At 39.6% G+C, this 19,685-nt stretch overlaps 1 protein-coding gene across 8 annotated transcripts in view; it reads left to right on the top strand.

Annotated features, from left to right (window-relative positions):
* The window catches only part of ANKRD44 (ankyrin repeat domain 44), a 346,068-nt gene that overhangs the window by 226,417 nt on the left and 99,966 nt on the right, over positions 1-19,685 (top strand). For all 8 annotated transcript variants that reach the window (XM_077957343.1, XM_077957342.1, XM_077957341.1 and 5 more), the window contains exons 14-16: positions 1,050-1,190; positions 2,834-2,914; positions 5,756-5,867. In XM_077957343.1, coding sequence (XP_077813469.1) covers positions 1,050-1,190; positions 2,834-2,914; positions 5,756-5,867 — 334 coding nt within the window. The remainder of the gene's footprint in view (positions 1-1,049; positions 1,191-2,833; positions 2,915-5,755; positions 5,868-19,685) is intronic.

Here is a 19,685-nt window from a genome sequence, read left to right as displayed (position 1 = left end):
GTAGACCTGAACTAGGATAGGCTCTAAGAAGGAAAAGAAAGGACAGATCCATGGTAGATGGCCTCGTTTGAAGCCACTGTCTTTTTTTTTTTTTTTTTTTTTTTTTTTTTTTTTTGAGACGGAGTCTCACGCTGTTGCCCAGGCTGGAGTGCAGTGGCGCGATCTCGGCTCACTGCAAGCTCCGCCTCCCGGGTTCCCGCCATTCTCCTGCCTCAGCCTCCTGAGTAGCTGGGACTACAGGCGCCCGCCACCGCGCCCGGCTAATTTTTTGTATTTTTAGTAGAGACGGGGTTTCACTGTGGTCTCGATCTCCTGACCTTGTGATCCGCCCGCCTCGGCCTCCCAAAGTGCTGGGATTACAGGCTTGAGCCACCGCGCCCGGCCGAAGCCACTGTCTTTATAGCCTCACTTCCAGTTTATACAGGTTAAGCACCCCTCATCTGAAAATCCAAATTCTGAAATGCTCCAAAATCTGAAACGTTTGGGGCACTGACATAATGTTCGAAGGAAATGCTCATTGGAACATTTTGAATTTTGGATTTTTGAATAAAAGATGCTCAACCATCCAAAACACTTCTAGTTCCAAGCATTTCAGATAAGGGATACCTAACTTGTGTAGTTAAAGGAAGGCATGACAGCACTTTGGGAGGCCGAGATGGGCGGATCACGAGGTCAGGAGATCGAGACCATCCTGGCTAACACGGTGAAACCCCGTCTCTACTAAGAAATACAAAAAATAGCCGGGTGAGGTGGCGGGCGCCTGTAGTCCCAGCTACTCGGGAGGCTGAGGCCGGAGAATGGCGTGAACCCGGGAGGCGGAGCTTTCAGTGAGCTGAGATCCGGCCACTGCACTCCAGCCCAGGCGACAGAGCGAGACTCCGTCTCAAAAAAAAAAAAAAAAAAAAAAGGAAGGCATGACTTTGATCTCCACACACTGTGAGAGTCTAAGAGCTTTCCATGCCCCTAGGCATACTGCTGCCCATGCTAGTGCTAACAACGGGCCTGTTTTCCAGACTGAATGAAGTAATAAATTGCTGTTTGTTTTTCAGGACCCCTTTGCACTATGCAGCTGCGAATTGTCATTTCCACTGTATTGAGACATTAGTGACCACAGGGGCCAACGTTAATGAAACAGATGACTGGGGACGCACAGCTTTGCATTATGCCGCTGCATCAGACATGGATAGAAAGTAAAAACAGCCTTGCTCATGCTTCCTCTGGGAACAGGGTTGGGGAGTGGTGGGGAAGGATTGCTAAGTTTTCTTCATATCACCTCATGGAAAAAGAGTTAGACTAACCCAAAAGAGTTAGATTTGCTTCATTCCAAACCTGGGCTTTCCTTTTCTGGTCAATTTATGTTTGATTATTACATGTCACTGCACAATTACTTCTCTGTTCTTTGGGTTGAATCCCAAGTGTAGCTGTCAAGCTCGAGTTTATGGTTCATTCAAAATCTGTTGTAATTTATTTTGACATATACCATAGTTTTCATCATCACCACTTAAATGCTTCATTTGCTATAAAACTTACATTTGCTAATATATATGTCATATGTCAAAAACATCCACCCATGCATAATCCCAACAGCCTTTAAATTCAGCGTCAATACATGTAAACTAGGCACCATTGCTCCAAACCTGGGCATGAATGCTCTTTCAGGAGCTAGAGGAGAGGAAGTTGGTTGCTCAGGGCATGTTTGGATTCTAGGTGGATAGGAATGGAAAACAGAAATAAGTGAAGCAGTTCAAGGGAAGAAGGTGGGAGAGATGCCCACAGTTGATGAAATTGTTCTTGGAAGCTTAAGGAAGGGCCTCCTTCATAGGAATACTTTTAGGTGACCCTGTTTGAAGAACTATTGAATTATTTGCTGCCTTGTGCTGTGAAATTGATTCTGGGTCAGTGCTAATTTCTTTTCTTGTAGAGCAATGGCTTTTAGATGGTGACCCACAGTGAGAAATACCATCTTACAGTCATGACCCAATATGCACATTCACATGTATATAGTTTAGTATGTAAAGTGGAAATAAAGTTTTCATAAAATCATATTTACTTTTACCATATGTGATGCATTCTGACATATTCTGTATTTCATTAGATAAAAAATATTGCTGACTACAACCCACTAAGTCGATTTCACAATTCAGTAATGGCTTATGATCTGTAGTTTGAAAAATACTGCTTGTTTCCTCTTCATAGTTATATAATAAATAGAAATAATAATATCAGATGTAGCATTCTGATCCCTTAGGCGTACAGGTTATTAACAAACATTGCTTAACAAACATTTATTGAGCATCTACTATGTGCCAAGCTCCAGACAATTCACTTGGAATAGATTGGGGGTGGTGAAAAGGGTGGGGAAACAATACACTTCCTCTGTTAAGAGCTGGAAAAGGAATTTTGGATGGTGAAGAATTGTTCTGGCAGATGAAGGGTGAATAGGACCCCATTTCTGGACAAATGAGATGCTGAGCTGGTAAGGAGGCAGTGGGGAATGTGGTAGGAGTCAAAGAAGTTTCAGCTAAGTCACTACTTCTTTACTTGGGAAGTTTAGAATGTTTATAGAAAGGTGGGCAACTTGATTGTTAACTTAATTGCTGATACTTAAGTGGAAGTTTTAAGAAATCATATTCTCAGTTGGATCCTTGGGAGAGAATAGATTTATGGGATGGCTTTGGAGAGAACCATGTATATCTTCAGTGAAAATCAGTGGTGCTTGTTTCTTCTGGGTTGGGGTAAAAATCATTAAGATATAAATTGCAACAAAACCATTAACAGCTTTGCCATTTAAAAAAATTAATTGCAATTTTTTTCTGTCCTTTATGCTGAGAAGTAAGACTATCTTAGGAAATGCCCATGAAAATTCAGAAGAACTTGAAAGAGCCAGGGAGCTGAAGGAAAAGGAAGCCACACTGTAAGTTTCTTCTCAGCTTAAGAACAAGGTGCCATTTCTGACGCTGCTTCTGCTTCTCTGAGTTGCCACGTTGCCTGCCTTAGTATTTTGGGGTTTCACTTGGAATCTTGAGGAAGTGATATGGGTTTGCCTTTAATGGGAAAGAAACTATTCTTTTAATACAGCCTTCAATTCTACTATTTTCACACAGGGAACTTTCTAAAATTGTAAGCTTTGCTTCAGCAACCACTGTGATTGGTCAGTGGTTTTTAGGACCTGGTGTCCTAAATATCATTTCTGACTGCGATGCATCATGTACCAGTGAAGACAGATGAAGCCTCCTCTGAGAGCCTTAGGTTCTGCTTTTATGACCTGGGGACATCTATTTAGCAGATCCTATTTTAAAAGGTCTTAATACTTTGGTGTGAAATAGCCATTTGTGCTTTCCCCTCCCCCAGCCCACACCCACATCAATTTAGGAAGAGCCTCCTGCTCCTGCAAAAGGTTGCTCCTGGGCCCCTCATCCCACCTGCCTCTCCCTGGCTTCTAACAGAGACATAGCTCTTTGCTGTGGCAGGGGTGGGAGTACCTGCCATCACTCAGGGCTGTAGATGCACAGGAACCTCCAGCTTCATCCTCTGAGAGTCCTTTCCGCACCACAGGTCACAGTGAGAAGCTTACAGTGCTCAGTGCAGTACCTAGCACATAGTCAATATTCAATAGCTGTTGAGTAGATGAACAAACGAACGAATTGGTACCCACACCTTGTGCCTCACCCCTGTGGAATCCAGTGGATATGGTGCTCTATGAGTCTGCAGGCACATTGTTGTTAACTTATTTATTCTTTCATTGTCAGATGACCCAGTTTTTCTGTGGCCTGAATGCCTGTGTCTACTCCAGGGTCTTCCCACCCTATACTATGCTCCTCCCATGCCCAGACTGTTGTGGAAAGGTATAGTTAGAGAGTGTGGCTCCAATGCAGGTTGTGGGACCTAACTTTGATGGTAATTGGGGTGGGGACAGGAAATGCAGCAGCTAATAAAGTAGGATGATCAGAGTTTTGCTTTGATACCCCCAAATTTAAAATAACAATACTAAAAGGCTGTAGCATCTTAAGCCACTGCAGCAAATGCCCCCTTTTCCAGTGAACTGCAAGCTTGCCCTGAGCCAGACAAGCTGATGGAGAGGGAGGGGACCAGAAAGGCAGGGGGCAGGAGGAACCAGCTGCCTGAGAGTTCTTCTATGCAAAGGGAGGCCACTCCCTGTATCCAGATACGCCTCTGACCTCATGTGCATCTGTTGGCTTTGCATCATAATTGCCAAATTAGTAGGCCCTGGGAAGAGAAAAAAAATAAGCATTCCCAGCTAAAACACGGAATTCATGTTTTCCTTACAAACAATGTGGAGAATATCCAAGTTCTACATTACTTTTATTATAATACTACTATTGGCAGTATATATAGTTCAACTATGTTACAAATTCAATTTATCAACTAATTTTTGGGATATAATCCATTCAGAAACTGGGAATTGTGTGTCCACTAGCATGTTATTCCTATTGAGTGATTTCATTTAAAGAGCCAAATTCAATTTACAGTGAGTCATACCTGGGATCCTTTCCATGGGCATTTAATTAACAGAATGAAAAAGAACTTCCTTCCTTATAAGGTGCAAATGACCGAAGAGGGAATAATAGCAAGACTCTAAGAATAGTTTGATTTATTATTGACATGTGGGTATTTGTTTGTTTTTTTTTTTTTTAACATATATGGCTTTCATCAGTTTTTCTAGAAATCGAAGTATCTGTTTTAATTGTCCCTGTGTGTAATTGACTTTTCTCCTTTTGGGTTATACCAAAAAATAGGTAAATGCCATTTAAAAGTTTTTGGGTAAACCGTAGAAATTTTCTATTGGAAGGTCTTATTTAATGTATGGGTTGATATTTAGAATGTTAACATTTTGATTTGAGTATGAAATTGAATCAGCTTGGTCTTGTAAAGGACATGTTTGTCCCATTGTCACAAGGATAATGCTGACGCTATGAAGCAGCATTTCCTGACTAGCGACTCCCTCTTTCCCAGCAGGACTGGACCATTTGCGGTAGGCCCTGAACAGAACTTATTACATCCCTGGGTACTTGTGAACTAGAGTTTTGGGCTCTTCAGTGAAGGTGGAGCCGTGCTCCTTCCTCTAAGCTTTCCAAAGACTGTGGCTTTTTCAGAAAAATTACAACTGCCTGAAAGGGCTTTAAACTTTTTTTTTTTTCCCCCAGGTCTATATTCCTAATGGTGAAATTTAAGCCTCTTTATTCATATGTGGTTATGAAGTTAATTCTTTGTTCTTTAAAAATGATTACCCATTCCTTTAATCTTTTTATTGTTTAGGCTATTCTTATTTTTTTTCTTACTCTTTTTAACTTTCATTTTCTAACCTTTGATTTTATGGTGAGGTTAAGAGTAAACCCCTCCCTACTGAGGTTGCCCTGTTACTTGCCCTGTTACTGATCACTTCTTTATTGAGACTTTGTTCAATCAATGTGGAGCTCCAAAACTTACTATTCAGTAATCTTGATAACAGATGTTCTTACCTGAAGATGAGAGAAAAAAATCGTAATTACCCTCTTTTTCCTAAAGCTTTTCCTGAATTCTAGAATGGCTGTATTAAGCTCAAATAAAGATAGCTACAGAAAACACACACACACACACAATTTTCAATACATAAAACTTCAATGCTGTAGGGTTTTTAAAGAAACAAACTCATAAAATTCTTCATGGAACATTCATCACAGGACGATTTACGTAAACTTATCTTTTTCAGTCCAGAGATGTTTTCTAAAATAACACTTCATTTTTATACTTACAGATGTCTAGAGTTTCTGCTTCAAAATGATGCAAATCCGTCTATCCGGGACAAGGAAGGTTACAATAGCATACATTATGCTGCTGCCTATGGGCACAGGCAATGTCTGGAATTGGTGAGTTGTTTTGTTTTGTTTTCTCGAACCCACGCACACACGCATACACACACACAGACACACAGACCAAATCACAGAGGCATTAACTGTTTTTTCCAGAGTCGTAGCTCTGGTCTGTGTAAAAAGTGGGGCCATGAATCAGGATTTCATGAATTACTGATTTCAAAAAGTGTTTTTTCTACTGCACCATGCTACCTTCCATTGCAGGTTAGAGCCCCACCACCACCCAAGGCTTTTAAACACAGTGCAAAAGCATGGTACTCACTGATATAAGGCAGTACCATTTCTGCCTCCTAACATCAGCATTGCCATGGAAGTTGGTATAGACCTATTAGCAAATATGGCTTTGTGTTTTGATCCCATATAAGAAATGCTCCTCACAAAATGTGTGTGTGTGTGTGTGTGTGTGTGTGGTAATCAGTGGCAGAGTAAAGGCTTTCTACTGTAACTATGTATCATGAGCCTGCCTTCCAAAATATACCTAAGACACAGCTGTCTTTAATTGGTTTTCTCTATGAAAACCATGTCATAATTGTCATGATAAAACAAACTTTTATTATACAGTTTGTTATTATAGTCTTAATAATGTGTGCTGTTCTATAGTACTTTCGTGAGTTATCTTTAATCCTTCATAGTCTGGAAACTCAGGATAATTATCCTAACACCTTCTTTGTATAGAAATAACATTGCATGCAATATCTTCATTTTTTTTAGGAAGGCCATTTTGGTACCATTATTTCTGTTATTCAAGTAAGAGGTTTTTCTGTTCATAAGAAGGTTTCACAAATTCTGTCTGTTAATGAAATTACCCCCTTTGATTAGATCAACATTTGCCCTGTGTAATTTACAAAGAGATGACTATTCATGACAATTATAAAACATTCAAAAACAGTTAGGAAGAGGTGTTACTTGATCTTAATTTACACTGTCAGTCGAACAGACCGGATTATCAATATAATTGGTAGAAGTGTTACTATTGTTTGCTTTCAGGAAAGAAACCACAGTCAGTCATTTGTAACACAGGATGAAAGTTCTCTCATTTTCCTGAATGATTTTAGTTGGACAGAAAGTTTTATGTATTCCTATTTTGGAATGCATCCCAAAATTCCTCTTGGGTGTAGTTTGTACAAAGCAAAGATCCTAAGCAGGCAAAAAACATTATTATGCCCCACCCCCTCCCAATCAAAACAAAACACAATCCTGAAAACAACCTGGACTTTCCCTTAGGAGTGGAACCACAAATCAGACCTTTGCAGGTATCTTATCCCCACTGTTGGCTCACTTAACTGTGGATGGATTAGAACAGGAGATGAGACAGGAGGAAAGGGTTCTGAAAGGAGGGGAGAGGGAATAGGACCCTGTCTTTGATACAAGTGTTAAGTAAATTTCAAAAGAAAACATATATGTTTTCTTTTCATAAGCCATAAGCATATGAAAAAAAGCTCAGCATCACTGATCATTAGAGAAATGCAAACCAAAACCATAATGAGGTACCATCTCACACCAGTCAGAATGGCTATTAATAAAAAGTCAAAAAATAACAGATGCTGGCCAGGTTGTGGAGAAAAGGGAATATGTATACACTGTTAATGGGAGTGTAAATTAGTTTAACCATTGTGGAAGGCACTGTGGCAATTCCTCAAAGACCTAAAAGCAAAACTACCATTCAACCTAGCAATCCAACCACTGGGTGTATACCCAAAGGAATATAAATCATTCTAACCATAAAGATACATGCATATGTATGTTCATTGCAGCATTATTTACAATAGCAAAGACATGGAATCAACCTAAATTCCCATCAACAGTAGACTGGATAAAGACAGTATGGTATATATATATCATGGAATATTATGCAGCCATAAAAAACAACGAGATCATGTTCTTTGTAGGAACATGGATACAACTGGAGGACAGAATCTTTAGCAAAAAAACGTAGGGGCAAGAAACCAAATACTGCATGTTCTCACTTGTAAGTGGGAGCTAAATGATGAGAACACATGGACACAAAGAGGGGAACAACAGACACTGGGGCCTACGTAAGGGTGGAGGATGGGAGGAGGGAGAGAATAATAAAAAATTAACGAGGCTTAGTACCTGGGTGGCAAAATGATCTGTACAACAAACCCCCATGACACAAATTTACCTAAATAGCAAACCTGCACATTACCCCTGAACCTAAAAGTTTTTTTTAAAACCCGAAAACAAGTATTAAATGAAGAAGTAGGGTTTTGAGGGGGATGCTTTTTCTCATATATTTTCCCTCTTTCTGTAGGAATCCGATATCTTTATAGTCTTTAGAACTCCAATTTCCTTGGGTACTAGATGTTAGGAAAGCAAACCAATTAACTCATATGCACTAGGAGGTGAATTTCTAACACTTTCACATTGCTATGCCAATCTTCCTCCTCATCTCCCAGCACAAACACCTGTCTTCCCAGGGGTCATCCTTTGAACAAATTGTCCCTGACTCTGTACTTTGTGCTAGAGTTACATTGGTGAAGAGACACATATCTGGTAGCTCTTCATAGGTTATCTGAGCCTCTGAACAGGAATTGTACAAGGAGATCTTTTTTTGACTCCACCATCCCAGCCTATGCTTCTGGCCTGTGGAGGGAATGGAGAGAGTAAATGAGTATGTGTGGTCCTCTGGCCTTCACTACTGGTCCAGGGACTTTGTCCTCTGGGCGCTGGAGTAGGATTGAAGAAGATGGGGGGCCATCTGGACTAGCTGATTTGTGAGGCTGATGAAATGTGTCTTTGGCACTTCCTCCCATCTACTTGAGCAATTACTGTGAGTATGCATATCATTAAATATGTATCATTAAATTTGATGTACATTTTGACTCTGACACTCAGCTTGGTCTGTGTTTACTTTGGCATTCATGGTTTGTGGCTCCTGTCTGTGATCGTAAGCATAGAATTTATAAACTACTTTGTGTTCAGTCCATTTTGCTGTAATCAAAAAGAAACAGAAATTATTATAGTTGTTTTAACTTCACTTCTATTATACAGACTTATATTTAATTAGTTCCATGAAGAAAAAAGACTTCTAAAAAGTAGTATGAACCCCTTCGCCTTGATAGAAATAGCCAAGGTTGAGAATTCTGCCAAGTCTACCTACTTAGGCCAGTGTTCTCAGCTGGTCTTGATCAAAGACGTTTGTACTATGTGTGGAAGCAAAAATCTGCCCACAAACATGTACTGAGAGCTGTGATCCGTCATATTTAATTGGGCTCAAAATATCAAAGCAAAATGGGGGAGACTTTGCTAATAAAGCTTCTTGTGTCTGAGTATAATGTATGTTTGAGTGGAGGAAGGGAATTGGCAAAGGAAATCTCCTTTTTTCTCTATCTGAAGTGTATTCTTACTGGCTCTGAAAAGAAAAATCAGGGAATCATGCCCCTATTTGGAATTTTTGAGTTTATATTGGTTTATTATATATTTTTTTACAATATTAAAGATTTGTCCATGAACATAAAGATCTTGGAGGCTTTTTTATTGAAATGGAAAAATGTGTGTGCCAATGTAATTATGTAAATTGTCTACAAAACTTAGAGAGATTGAAAACTCTAGGCCTCTGATTACATTCAGGCTGAGATTTTTTCACGCCAAATCATTTGGAATTTGGCTGCTTCTCTGAATCTTGTCCCCTGTTCAATGATAGGAATGAACTTCAACTTCAACTGTGAGAAGAAGTAGGGGTGACAAACGCCCCCACTTATATATTCTGGGAGCTTCTGGGATTCTCCGAAGAAAGACTGAAAGCAACTGTGTCTTGGGCAACCCAACACTAAAATTATGCTGCTTTCAAATAAACGACTCAATGTTTTAGGTTGTTTCTTGTGTTTATCACAGGACTTTAGAAAACCATTACCACCTGGCTCTGAATAAATATATGTGTCTGTATAAGATAGACTTATGGCCAGGTGCAGTGGCTCACAGCTTATAATCCCACCACTTTGGGAGGCTGAGGTGGGAGGATTGCTTGAGTCCAGGAATTCAAGACCAACCTGGGCAACATAGTAAGGCCTTGTCTCTACAAAAATATTTTTAAAATTAGCCAGGCATGGTAATGTGATGTGCACCTGTAGTCCTCGCTACTCAGGAGGCTAAGGCAGGAAGATTGCTTGAGCCCAGGAGTTTGAGGTTTCAGTGACCTATGATTGCATCACTGCAGTCCAGCCTGGGTGACAGAACAAGACCCCGTCTCTTAGAAAAATAGTATGGACTTACATTGGCAATGTCTCAGTAAGCCTCTCAAGACTAAGAAAGCAGGTAGAAAAAAGCAGTTAAAAAAAGGAAAACTCCTGAGTGGTCATCTGAGGACAAGAAAATGAAAAATCAGTAAATTTGAACCCCAGCCTCAAACAAGTCTCTGATGACTGCTTTCTCTCCCCAGAGGTGCTGCTAAGAGAAGGACTTGGGTTGTGCCTGACCTCCCAGCAGGCAGCCTGCCAAGGGGCGGTGTTCTCTGGAAACCTCAACAATGCTGGTCTTGTGTTTTCTTCTATTTAATTCAGTTGGAGAGAAACATAAAATCCTATGAGGAACTCTCATTAAGGGCAAGGGTGTGGGTGAGCATGGATATTTTGATACCACTGGCATCCTCTCAGATATGAATATAAGTTCACAAATTTTGAGTTAGAATTTGGATGTAAATCTATATTCAAAACAGTTGAATAGACAATGTTTTATGATAAGATGTTCCATTTTTTTTTTGTAATGTGGCAGAAAAAATTTTGGGGCTTTACCATGAATGAATTTGGCAGCTGATGAAAGAACCATTCAACAGGATGTGTTAAAATAGAACATTTCAGATTTGCCTTCAGTTGAGGGCCTAGGACACTGGGGCCATTGCCTCCACATTTCAAAGTGAGATACTGGTGCTTCAACCCATGGCCCCCTTCCCCATTTCTAAAGTCACAGTTGGAAAGAACAAGAAGTTAGAGATTAGAGAGAAGCCTTCTTTGAAGCTAGCTCTGCTGTGAATTCTACCATCCCTCGTAGTAGAGGAGACAGAAGGCAGCCTTCTGTCTGACCCCAGCCTTAAGGGAGGGCAGCTTCAGGGAGATTGCTTAGGTATCTTGTTTGTGTCCCACACAATTTAGGGAGCATGCCAGGCTGGTATATGATAAATCTAAAGACTCAATGGCTCTGACCAGAACTTGCTGGCCAGGCAGCTAAATAAGAAGAAGGCTGTGTTTGAGAAATCACTCCACTCTCAGCAATGATTGGTCAAAGTATATATTTCCCAATGCCCAAATGTGAGCCAAGGGCCAGAGCTAGCTTGGGGTTCTCCTTGATCCCACTCAAGAGGGCTGCCTGGAAGAGTCAGGAGACCCAGGATTCCTAGTGTGGAGAGGGGAATATAAGTTACCAGCAGGAAGGTCCATTCACCCAGGCAGAGGGAACTGCAGGCGAGACACCCCAGTGATGGTGGAGAACCTAATTCAGCATCTAAGAGAGAGACAGTTGTAAACATCTGACCTGGTGAGAGACATCACTGCCAGAAAGGTGCCAGGCAGACCATTGTCCCTGCTCCTAGTGTGTCTTCCTTTCCCTTTCCCCTTTAGACCTGGAGGAGGCAGAGGCAGATGAGGAGGAGGAGAAGCCCTAGGTTGGGGAATAGAGAAGTCAGCCGTGTCTCGTTACCCACTGCAGTCTTTGGGGGAAGGCGGGAAGGAGTTTTAATAAGTTAAACAATGTTAGGAGTCTATGATTATCACACTGGAACAGATGTATTGATTGCTGACATGAAGTTATGTTTTAAACTAAAGTGCCTAGAGAACTCTTTATTATTTGTTGGAGATTTTGCATGAAGTGGCAGGAAAAGAAGTAACCTCATAAAGGAGATCGGACCCAGTATAGGGAAAAAGAGAATAAATGTATTATTTGATTATACCCATGACTCACTGGTTCAGTAAATAGCTACACACTTACAGTCATTGTTTCAGGAAAAAATTAATGCTCAGCTCTAAGGAAAAATAAACTATTATCCTTTAAACATTTGCGAATTTAAATATCAACTTATAAGGCATTAGGTTCTATTAATGTCAAGTACTTACCAGGTGCCAAAAGTTGTTGAACAAGTGAAGTACACTGTGAGTGACTAAGCTTTATTTAGTGATAAAACGTCAGTGCTAATTTTTAAGTATATAGCAACTGTCCTGTTTGTTAGGAAGGTATTTCACAGAAGATGGCAGGTGAGAAAAGAAATGAAAATTTGCCTTTCTATGGCCTGGACTTTTCTTTAGATTTGATTACTTTCCAATACCACCTCATTTTACTGCAACTGCCCCTCCATGATTTCTTTTTCAATAAAAACCTATACTAGCATGTCGAACTGGTATAAAGACATGTACCAAATTAAACGTTATACACACGCATACGCATACGTGCACATATTTCTCTGTAATTTCTTCCAGATGGATAGGGAGCACTAAGAGGTTCAAGGAATAGGAATTACTGCTTCTGATGTGGAAACTTCTAAGGACCCAGTGATGTCAGAAAAAGGAAGATTTTTTGTTTTAAAGAGAAGGCAGTTTAAAAGTCAACCAAAAAAATAAGTTAATCTGGCCCGCCCTCCTTTCCTCCCCCTACCCTCCTCCTCCTTCCTTCCTTCCTTCCTTCCTTCCTTCCTTCCTTCCTTCCTTCCTTCCCTCCTCCCTCCCTCCCTCTCTCCACCCCTTCCCTCTCTCCCCCCCTTCCCTCTCTCCCTTACCTTCCTCCCTCCCTCCCTCCCTCCCTCTCAGTCACAAACCCACTAGGCAAGCCTGAGCAGAGCAGGAAGGCAGCCCAGTTGGCGCTAAGGCCTCAGGAGGGAAGTCAGGAAGGCAGCCTAGTAAGGGTTGGAACCCCACTCAAGGAGAGTGTCCTAAATGTGTATGCCCCAAGCAACAGAGCTGTGATATATGTGGAGCAAAACTGTTAGAACTGAAAAGATAAACAGAAATCCACAATTGCAGTGGGAGACTTTAGCACCTCTCTCTCAACAATTGGTAGAACAATGAGACTGAAAATTGTCAAGTATATAGAAAAAGTCAATAACATAATCAACCAAGTGGATCTGATCAACAATAAGAACACTCCACCGAGCAACATCAGAATACATATTTAGTTCAAGAGTTCAAGTGCCCATGAATGTTCACCAAGATAAACAATATCTTGAAGCATAAAACAAAATTCAAAAAACATGAAATAATTGAAATCATACAAGGCGTGTTTTCTAGCCACAATGGAATAAAACTAGAAATCAATAATAGAAAGATACCAGGAAAATTTCCAACACTAGGAAATTAAAACCAGACTTGTAAATAATTCATGGGTTAAAAGGAAAGCCTCAAGGGAAATTCAAAAACTATCTTGGACTGAATGAAAATGAAAGTACGACAAAGCGAAATTTGGGGACTCAGCTAAATTATGCTGAGAAAGAAATTTTTAGCACCAAATGGTTACATCAGAAAAGAGGAAAGTCTCAAGTCAGTAATATAAGCTTCCACTTCAAGAATCTGGAGAGAGCAAATTTAACTCAAAAGAAGCAGAAAATTGTTATAAAGATGGAGGCAGAAATAAATGAAATTGAAAACCAATGAAGAAATTCAATGAAACAAAAATCTGATTTTTTGAAAAATCAGTAACATTGAGAAACCTGTAGCTAAGAAAAAGAGGAAACATAAATTACCAATATCAGGAATGAAATAGGGGATGTCACCATAGACCTTGCAGATATTAAAAGGATAAAGGAATATTATGAATAACTCTATATACATTAATTCGACAACTTGATAAAACAGACTCATTCATTGAAAAACACAAACCACCTTCATTTACCCAATGTGAAGTAGATCATTTGAATAACCCTTTAACTATATTCAGAAAATTAAATTTTAAAACTTCCCCTAAATACATTTCCAGGCATGGATGATTTCACTGGAGAATTCTACCAAATACTTAAAGAATTAACATAATTCTACACTATCTTTTCTGGAAAATAGAATACAAGAGAATACTTTCCAATTCATTTATGAAAGTAATACCTTGATATTAAGTACCAAAGAGAGACAGACAGACAGACATACACACACACACACACACACACACAGAGCAAGCGAGAGAGAGAGAGCGCAGTGTCTTTCATGAACATGAATGCAAAAATCTTTACAAATTACCAAATAGAATTCAGTGATATATACAGAGAATTATATACCATGACTAATGGAATTTATTACAGGGATGCAAGCCTGTTTCAATATTTGAAAATCAGTCAGTGTAATTCACTGTATTAACAGGCTAAAGAAGAAAAATCAGATTTATATCAACCAATACAGAAAACACTTTTGACAAAATTTAACACTTATTTAAGACAATAAAACAAGCAAACAACAACAACACAAAACAAAACTCTCCTAGAAAAATTAGATAGAGGGGAACTTCCTCAACTTGATAAAGAGCATGTAACAACTTGATAAAGAACAGCTAATTTACTTAACAGTAAAAGACTAAGGCAAGGATGTCTTCTTATACCACTCCTATTCAACATTGTGCTAAAAGTTCTAGCCAGAGCAATTAGGCAAGAAAAGGAAATAAAAAGTGTACAGATCAGAAAGGAATAAACAAAACTGTTCCTATATGCAGATGACATTGTTGTCTACGTAGAAAATCCCCAGTAATAAACCAAAAAATCCTAGAAGTCATAAGTGAGTTCATCAAGGTCACAAGATACGAGATAAACATATAAAAATCAATTGCGTTTCTGTGTACTAGGAATGAATATGTAGATACCAAAATTAAAAGTACAATATTATTTTCAACTGCACCAAAAAATTGCTGTCAAGAACTCTGCGCTTAGTCCTAGATCCAAAAGACATGTGTTGAAACCACAAAATGGTGATGAAAGAAATCAAAGATCTAAAAAAAAAGGAGAGACATTCTGTATTCGTGGATTAGAAGACTCAACATGGTAAAGATGCCAAATTAATCTGTAGGTTTAACACAATTCTTATCAAAATTCTAGCAAGGTTTTTATAGACAGATGAAAGATTTTTCTAAAATTTTTATGGAATAGCAAAAGAACTAGAAAGCCAACACAATTTTGAAAAAGAACAATGTGGGAAAAATCAGTCTACCTAATTTCAAGAATTATTATATAGTTTGAATATATAATATATATTTTATACTACTGTGTCAATACATGACAGTCTTGTTAATACCTTACCCAGTAATCAAGACTGTGAAGTATTGGCAGAGTGATAGGCACATAGCTCAATGGAACAGAACAGACAGCTTAGACATATACCCACAAAAATATGCCCAACTGATTTTTGAAAAAGGTGGAAAAGCAACTCAGCAAAGAGAAGGTCAAATTTTTAACAAATGATGCTGGAGCCACTGGACACCCATAGGCAAATAAAAAAAAATCTTGACCTAAGTCTCATACATTATACAAAAATTAACTCAAAATGGATCATAGATTTAAAGGTAAAAAAAAAAAAAAATCCTTGGGATTTAGGACTAAGCACAGAGTTCTTGACAGCAATTTTTTTAAAAAAAGATTGCTAAATTGGACTTCATTAACATTTAAAACTTTTGCTCTGTGAAAGACCCTGTCACCAGTTTGAAAAGACAAACATTAAATTGCAAGAAAATATTTGCAAGTCACATATCTGACAAGATATGTGTCTAGAATATATAAAGAATTCTCGAAACTCAACAGATTTTTAAAAGATAACACAAACACTCCCATTAAGAAATGAGCAAAATATGGCTGGGTGCAATGGCTCACACCTGTAATCCCAGCACTTTGGGAGGGCAAGCGGGGCAGATCTCTTGAGGCCGACAGTTTGAGACCACCCTGGCCCACATAGTGAAACCCTGTCTCTGCTAAAAATACAAAAATTAGTCGGGTTGGTGGCACATGCCTGTAATTCCAGCTACTTGGGAGGCTGAGGCACGAGAATCACTTGAACCTGAGAGTTGGAAGTTACAGTGAGCCAAGATCTTGCCACTGCATTCCAGCCTGGGAGACAGCGAGACTCTATCTCAAAAAAAAAAAAAAAAAGAGAGCAAAATATATGAACAGATATTTCACTGAAGGGGACATATGGATGACAAACACATGAAAAGATGTTCAATATCATTAGTCATTAGGAAAATGTAAATAAAAACCACAATGAGGTCACTATATGCATATTAAAATGGCTAAAATAAAAACAGTGACAACACCAAGAGCTGGTAATGATGGAGAGAAAGTGGGTCACTCATGCATTTGCAAGTGGCAATATAAAAAGGGGTAGTTATTCTGCAGAGCAGATTGACCGTTCCTTTAAAAACGATTTAATGTAATTCCTATGTGAATCAGCAGTTTTACTCCTGAGCATTTTTATTTCAGAGAAATGAAAGCTTATGTTCACACAAAATCTGTACACAAATGTTCATAGGAGCTTTATTTGTAATAGCCAAAAACTGGAAACAACTCAAATATCTTTCAGTGGGCAAACTGGTACATCCATACTAAAGAATACTTTTCAGCCATAAAAAGGAACAAATTATTGACATATGCAGCAACCTAGATGAATCTCCAGGGAATAATAAAAGGCAATTGTGTTAAGTGAAAACAAAAATCTAAAAGGTTACATACTGTGTGATTCCATTTATATAACATTATTGAAATGATGAAATTATAGAATGAAAAACAGATTAGTGGTGGTCTTTAGGGATTAATTAGGGGTTAGGTGTTAGGGAAGGTAAATGGGTGTGTCTGTAATAGGACAACCTGAGTTGCCTATGTGGTGATGGAAATACTCTGTATCTTGACTTTATTGAGATATCAGTATCTTGTATCTGTATCCATATCCTGGTGGTGTTACTGTACTATAGTTTCATAAGATGCCACCATTGGGGGAAACATGGGATCTCTCTATATTATTTCTTATAATTACATGTTAATCTACAATGATCTCAAAACGAAGTTTAATTTAAAAATCTATGTAACTAGGAAACAATCTCTTTAGAAAAAAAAATGGATATCTTGGTAAATGAAGTTGATTAGCCCTCAGTTATAATGAAGACCTGCCATGAAAATCTAGCTGGAAAACAAAATTTTTAGCTTAAAGTATTCTGCCTCTGCCACCAGACTGTGTGCTCTTTGAAGAAAGAGACGTCTCCTCTCACCCTAGCTGAAAGGCAGTCTGACTGAGCGGTGCAGGGTGCAGGGCCTAGAGCCAGAGCAAATTCAGATTCTGCCTTTTACTAACATTATGATCTTGGTTGATCTCTCTGTACGTTAATTTCCTCATCAGCGAAATGCACAGAATGACAGGACCTACCTCCTAGGGTTGTTGTGAGGATTCAGCAAGTCGGTGAATTAAAAATGCCTAGAGCGGTGCCATTCACTCTTTGCATCCCTAATACCTAAATCAGAGTGTCTGGCATTCAGTGGGTGCTCTGTTACGTGTTTGTTTACTGAAGTGGGTTAATATAAAGATATAACTATGTAGCTTAGAATATATAACATTGTTTTCTGCGGAAAATGTAGCTTTTGCTTATTTTATGTTCTTGATAGTAAAATTGATTCGTATTCCCTGAACATATGGTAGCATGGAAAGAAGTATTAGGACAACCAGAGTGATGAAGCCAGCCTTGGATTAGACATTGTCTTTGAATAAGCACCTAATTCAGTGATCTATGTGTGTCACCTAAGAGTTATGTTTAACCACTACCACCACCTTGAATGCTAAATTATTCAACATTTCAACTACACAAGTTCTTAGAAAGACCACTTTATCCCAAAATCAATGCATGCAGCTCAGGTGTCTCATCCAGAATGGGATCTGGCAGCTGGTCTTTCAACTCTTTCCACTGGGAGAAAGCTTCCGAATCTGTATCTCTAAGCTCAGTGTGCTTCAAGGTCCAGGCTTAGCCATCCAATTGCCTGGTGGATATCACCATCCAGAGGACTTGCTGGAACTGGAGTAGGTTCTGAACTTTATGGCACCAAAGTTCATGGAACTTTGATCGACAAAATAAGGTCATCAGACACTCATTCCTTGAAAGAATCAACCTTCAATGAAACAAAACAAAACCCTGATTCTTTTTCAAAGTTTTAGCTCATGAGGGAGTTTAACAACCATGCTTCTCATTTTTAATAAAGTTGGAATAATGAACATTTATGACAAGCATGTTGGACTGGGCTCTGTGTCTGCATCATCTCATTTTATTCTCATAACAGTTCTGTAAAGTACCTGCTATTATTATCCATATTTCACAGATAGGTATCCTAAGGCACAAAGAAATTAAGTAACTACCCTGGGTGATATGACTGGTGGGATGTAGAGCCAGGATTCAAACCCATGTCTGTCTCACTCTGAATTCCAAGCTTTCAACAACCATGCTGTACTGTCTGGAGGACTAGTGAACTCCAGACTTTTGAAAGACGAAGCTATCTCAGAACATCTGAATTCCAACCAAGGTACCATCGAGATGAGTGGTCTTCAGGATTTATCAAAGGGAAGCAAGAGAACCTCAGACAATACCAACAGTTATGTCTGTAGGTCTATATCATTCATTTATTCTCTTCTCTTCTCTCTTTCTCTCTCTCTCTCCCCTCTCCTTCCTTCTTTACCTTCTTCCTTTCTTTCTTTCTTTTTTTAGACAGGGGTCTTTCCTCTGTTGCCTAGGCTGGAGTGCAGTGGCATGATCACAGCTCACTGCAGCCTCAGCCTCTGGGGTTCAACTGATCCTCTCACTTCAGCCTCCCAAGTAGCTGGGACTGCAGTAGCCCACCACACCCAGCTAATTTTTGTATTATTTATTTATATATGTGTGTGTGTATATATATATATATAGATGTGTGTGTGTGTGTGTGTGTTTTTCTTTAGACAGATTCTCGCTCTGTTGCCCGTGCAGTGGCATGATCTCGGCTCACTGCAACCTCCGCCTCCGGAGTTCAAGCAATTCTCCTGCCTCAGCCTCCTGAGTAGCTGGGACTACAGGTGCCCACCACCACACCTGGCTAATTTTTGTATTTTCAGTAGAGATGGGGTTTCCCCATGTCGGCCCAGCTGGTCTCAAACTCCTGACCTCAAGTGATCTGCCCACCTCGGCCTCCCAAAGTGCTGGGATTACAGGCGTGAGCCACTGCTCCAGGTCATAATTTTTGTATTTTTTAGAGACAAGGTTCCGACATGTTGCCTGGACTGGTCTTGAACGTCTGAGCTCAAGCAATCTGCCTGACTGAGCCTCCCAAAGTGCTGAGATTATAGGCATAAGCCACCATGCCTGGCCCATCCATTCTTTTGCATGACTAGCAATCTGCATTTTTTTTTTGTATTAGGAGAGCAGAATCACCCTATGCCATTATCCACCCAGTGAGGGGTAAAATCGACCCCAGCTACAGCTCTGTGGTACATCCCACTGTTTGAAATCTGCAGCACTAGCCCTGGACTTCTGCACATATTTTCATAAAAGCACTCATGCTTGGACCCAGCCCTCCTCCTGGAATCTCTGTTCAGCATCTTTTGTAACAGCTGCTGTCAGCTTGGTATCACTCTCCAGATGATAACACCTGCCAGGGATGAGTGCTTCCAGCTAGAGGGAGGAAAGTGACTTTCCAGCAAGCTTGTTTCTCCAAAGATGGCTTGTCCTCGGCAGCTGCTAAGGACTCAAAGTCCTCTGTTGTGAAGTCTAGATCAGGTCCCTGTAATAATCACTTCCCTTCTTGATCCTCATTTGGTTAGATAAAATGTAAAGGCCTGAGGACTTTTTAGTCAGAAGAACAGCTCACATGCACACCTGTGTTCCAGGTCAGGGTGCTGTGAA

The sequence above is a fragment of the Macaca mulatta genome, chromosome 12 (genome assembly GCF_049350105.2).
Source record: "Macaca mulatta isolate MMU2019108-1 chromosome 12, T2T-MMU8v2.0, whole genome shotgun sequence".
Taxonomy (NCBI): Eukaryota; Metazoa; Chordata; class Mammalia; order Primates; family Cercopithecidae; genus Macaca; species Macaca mulatta.
Note: the sequence above shows the minus strand (reverse complement) of the source record. Positions and strands in the feature narration are given on the sequence as shown.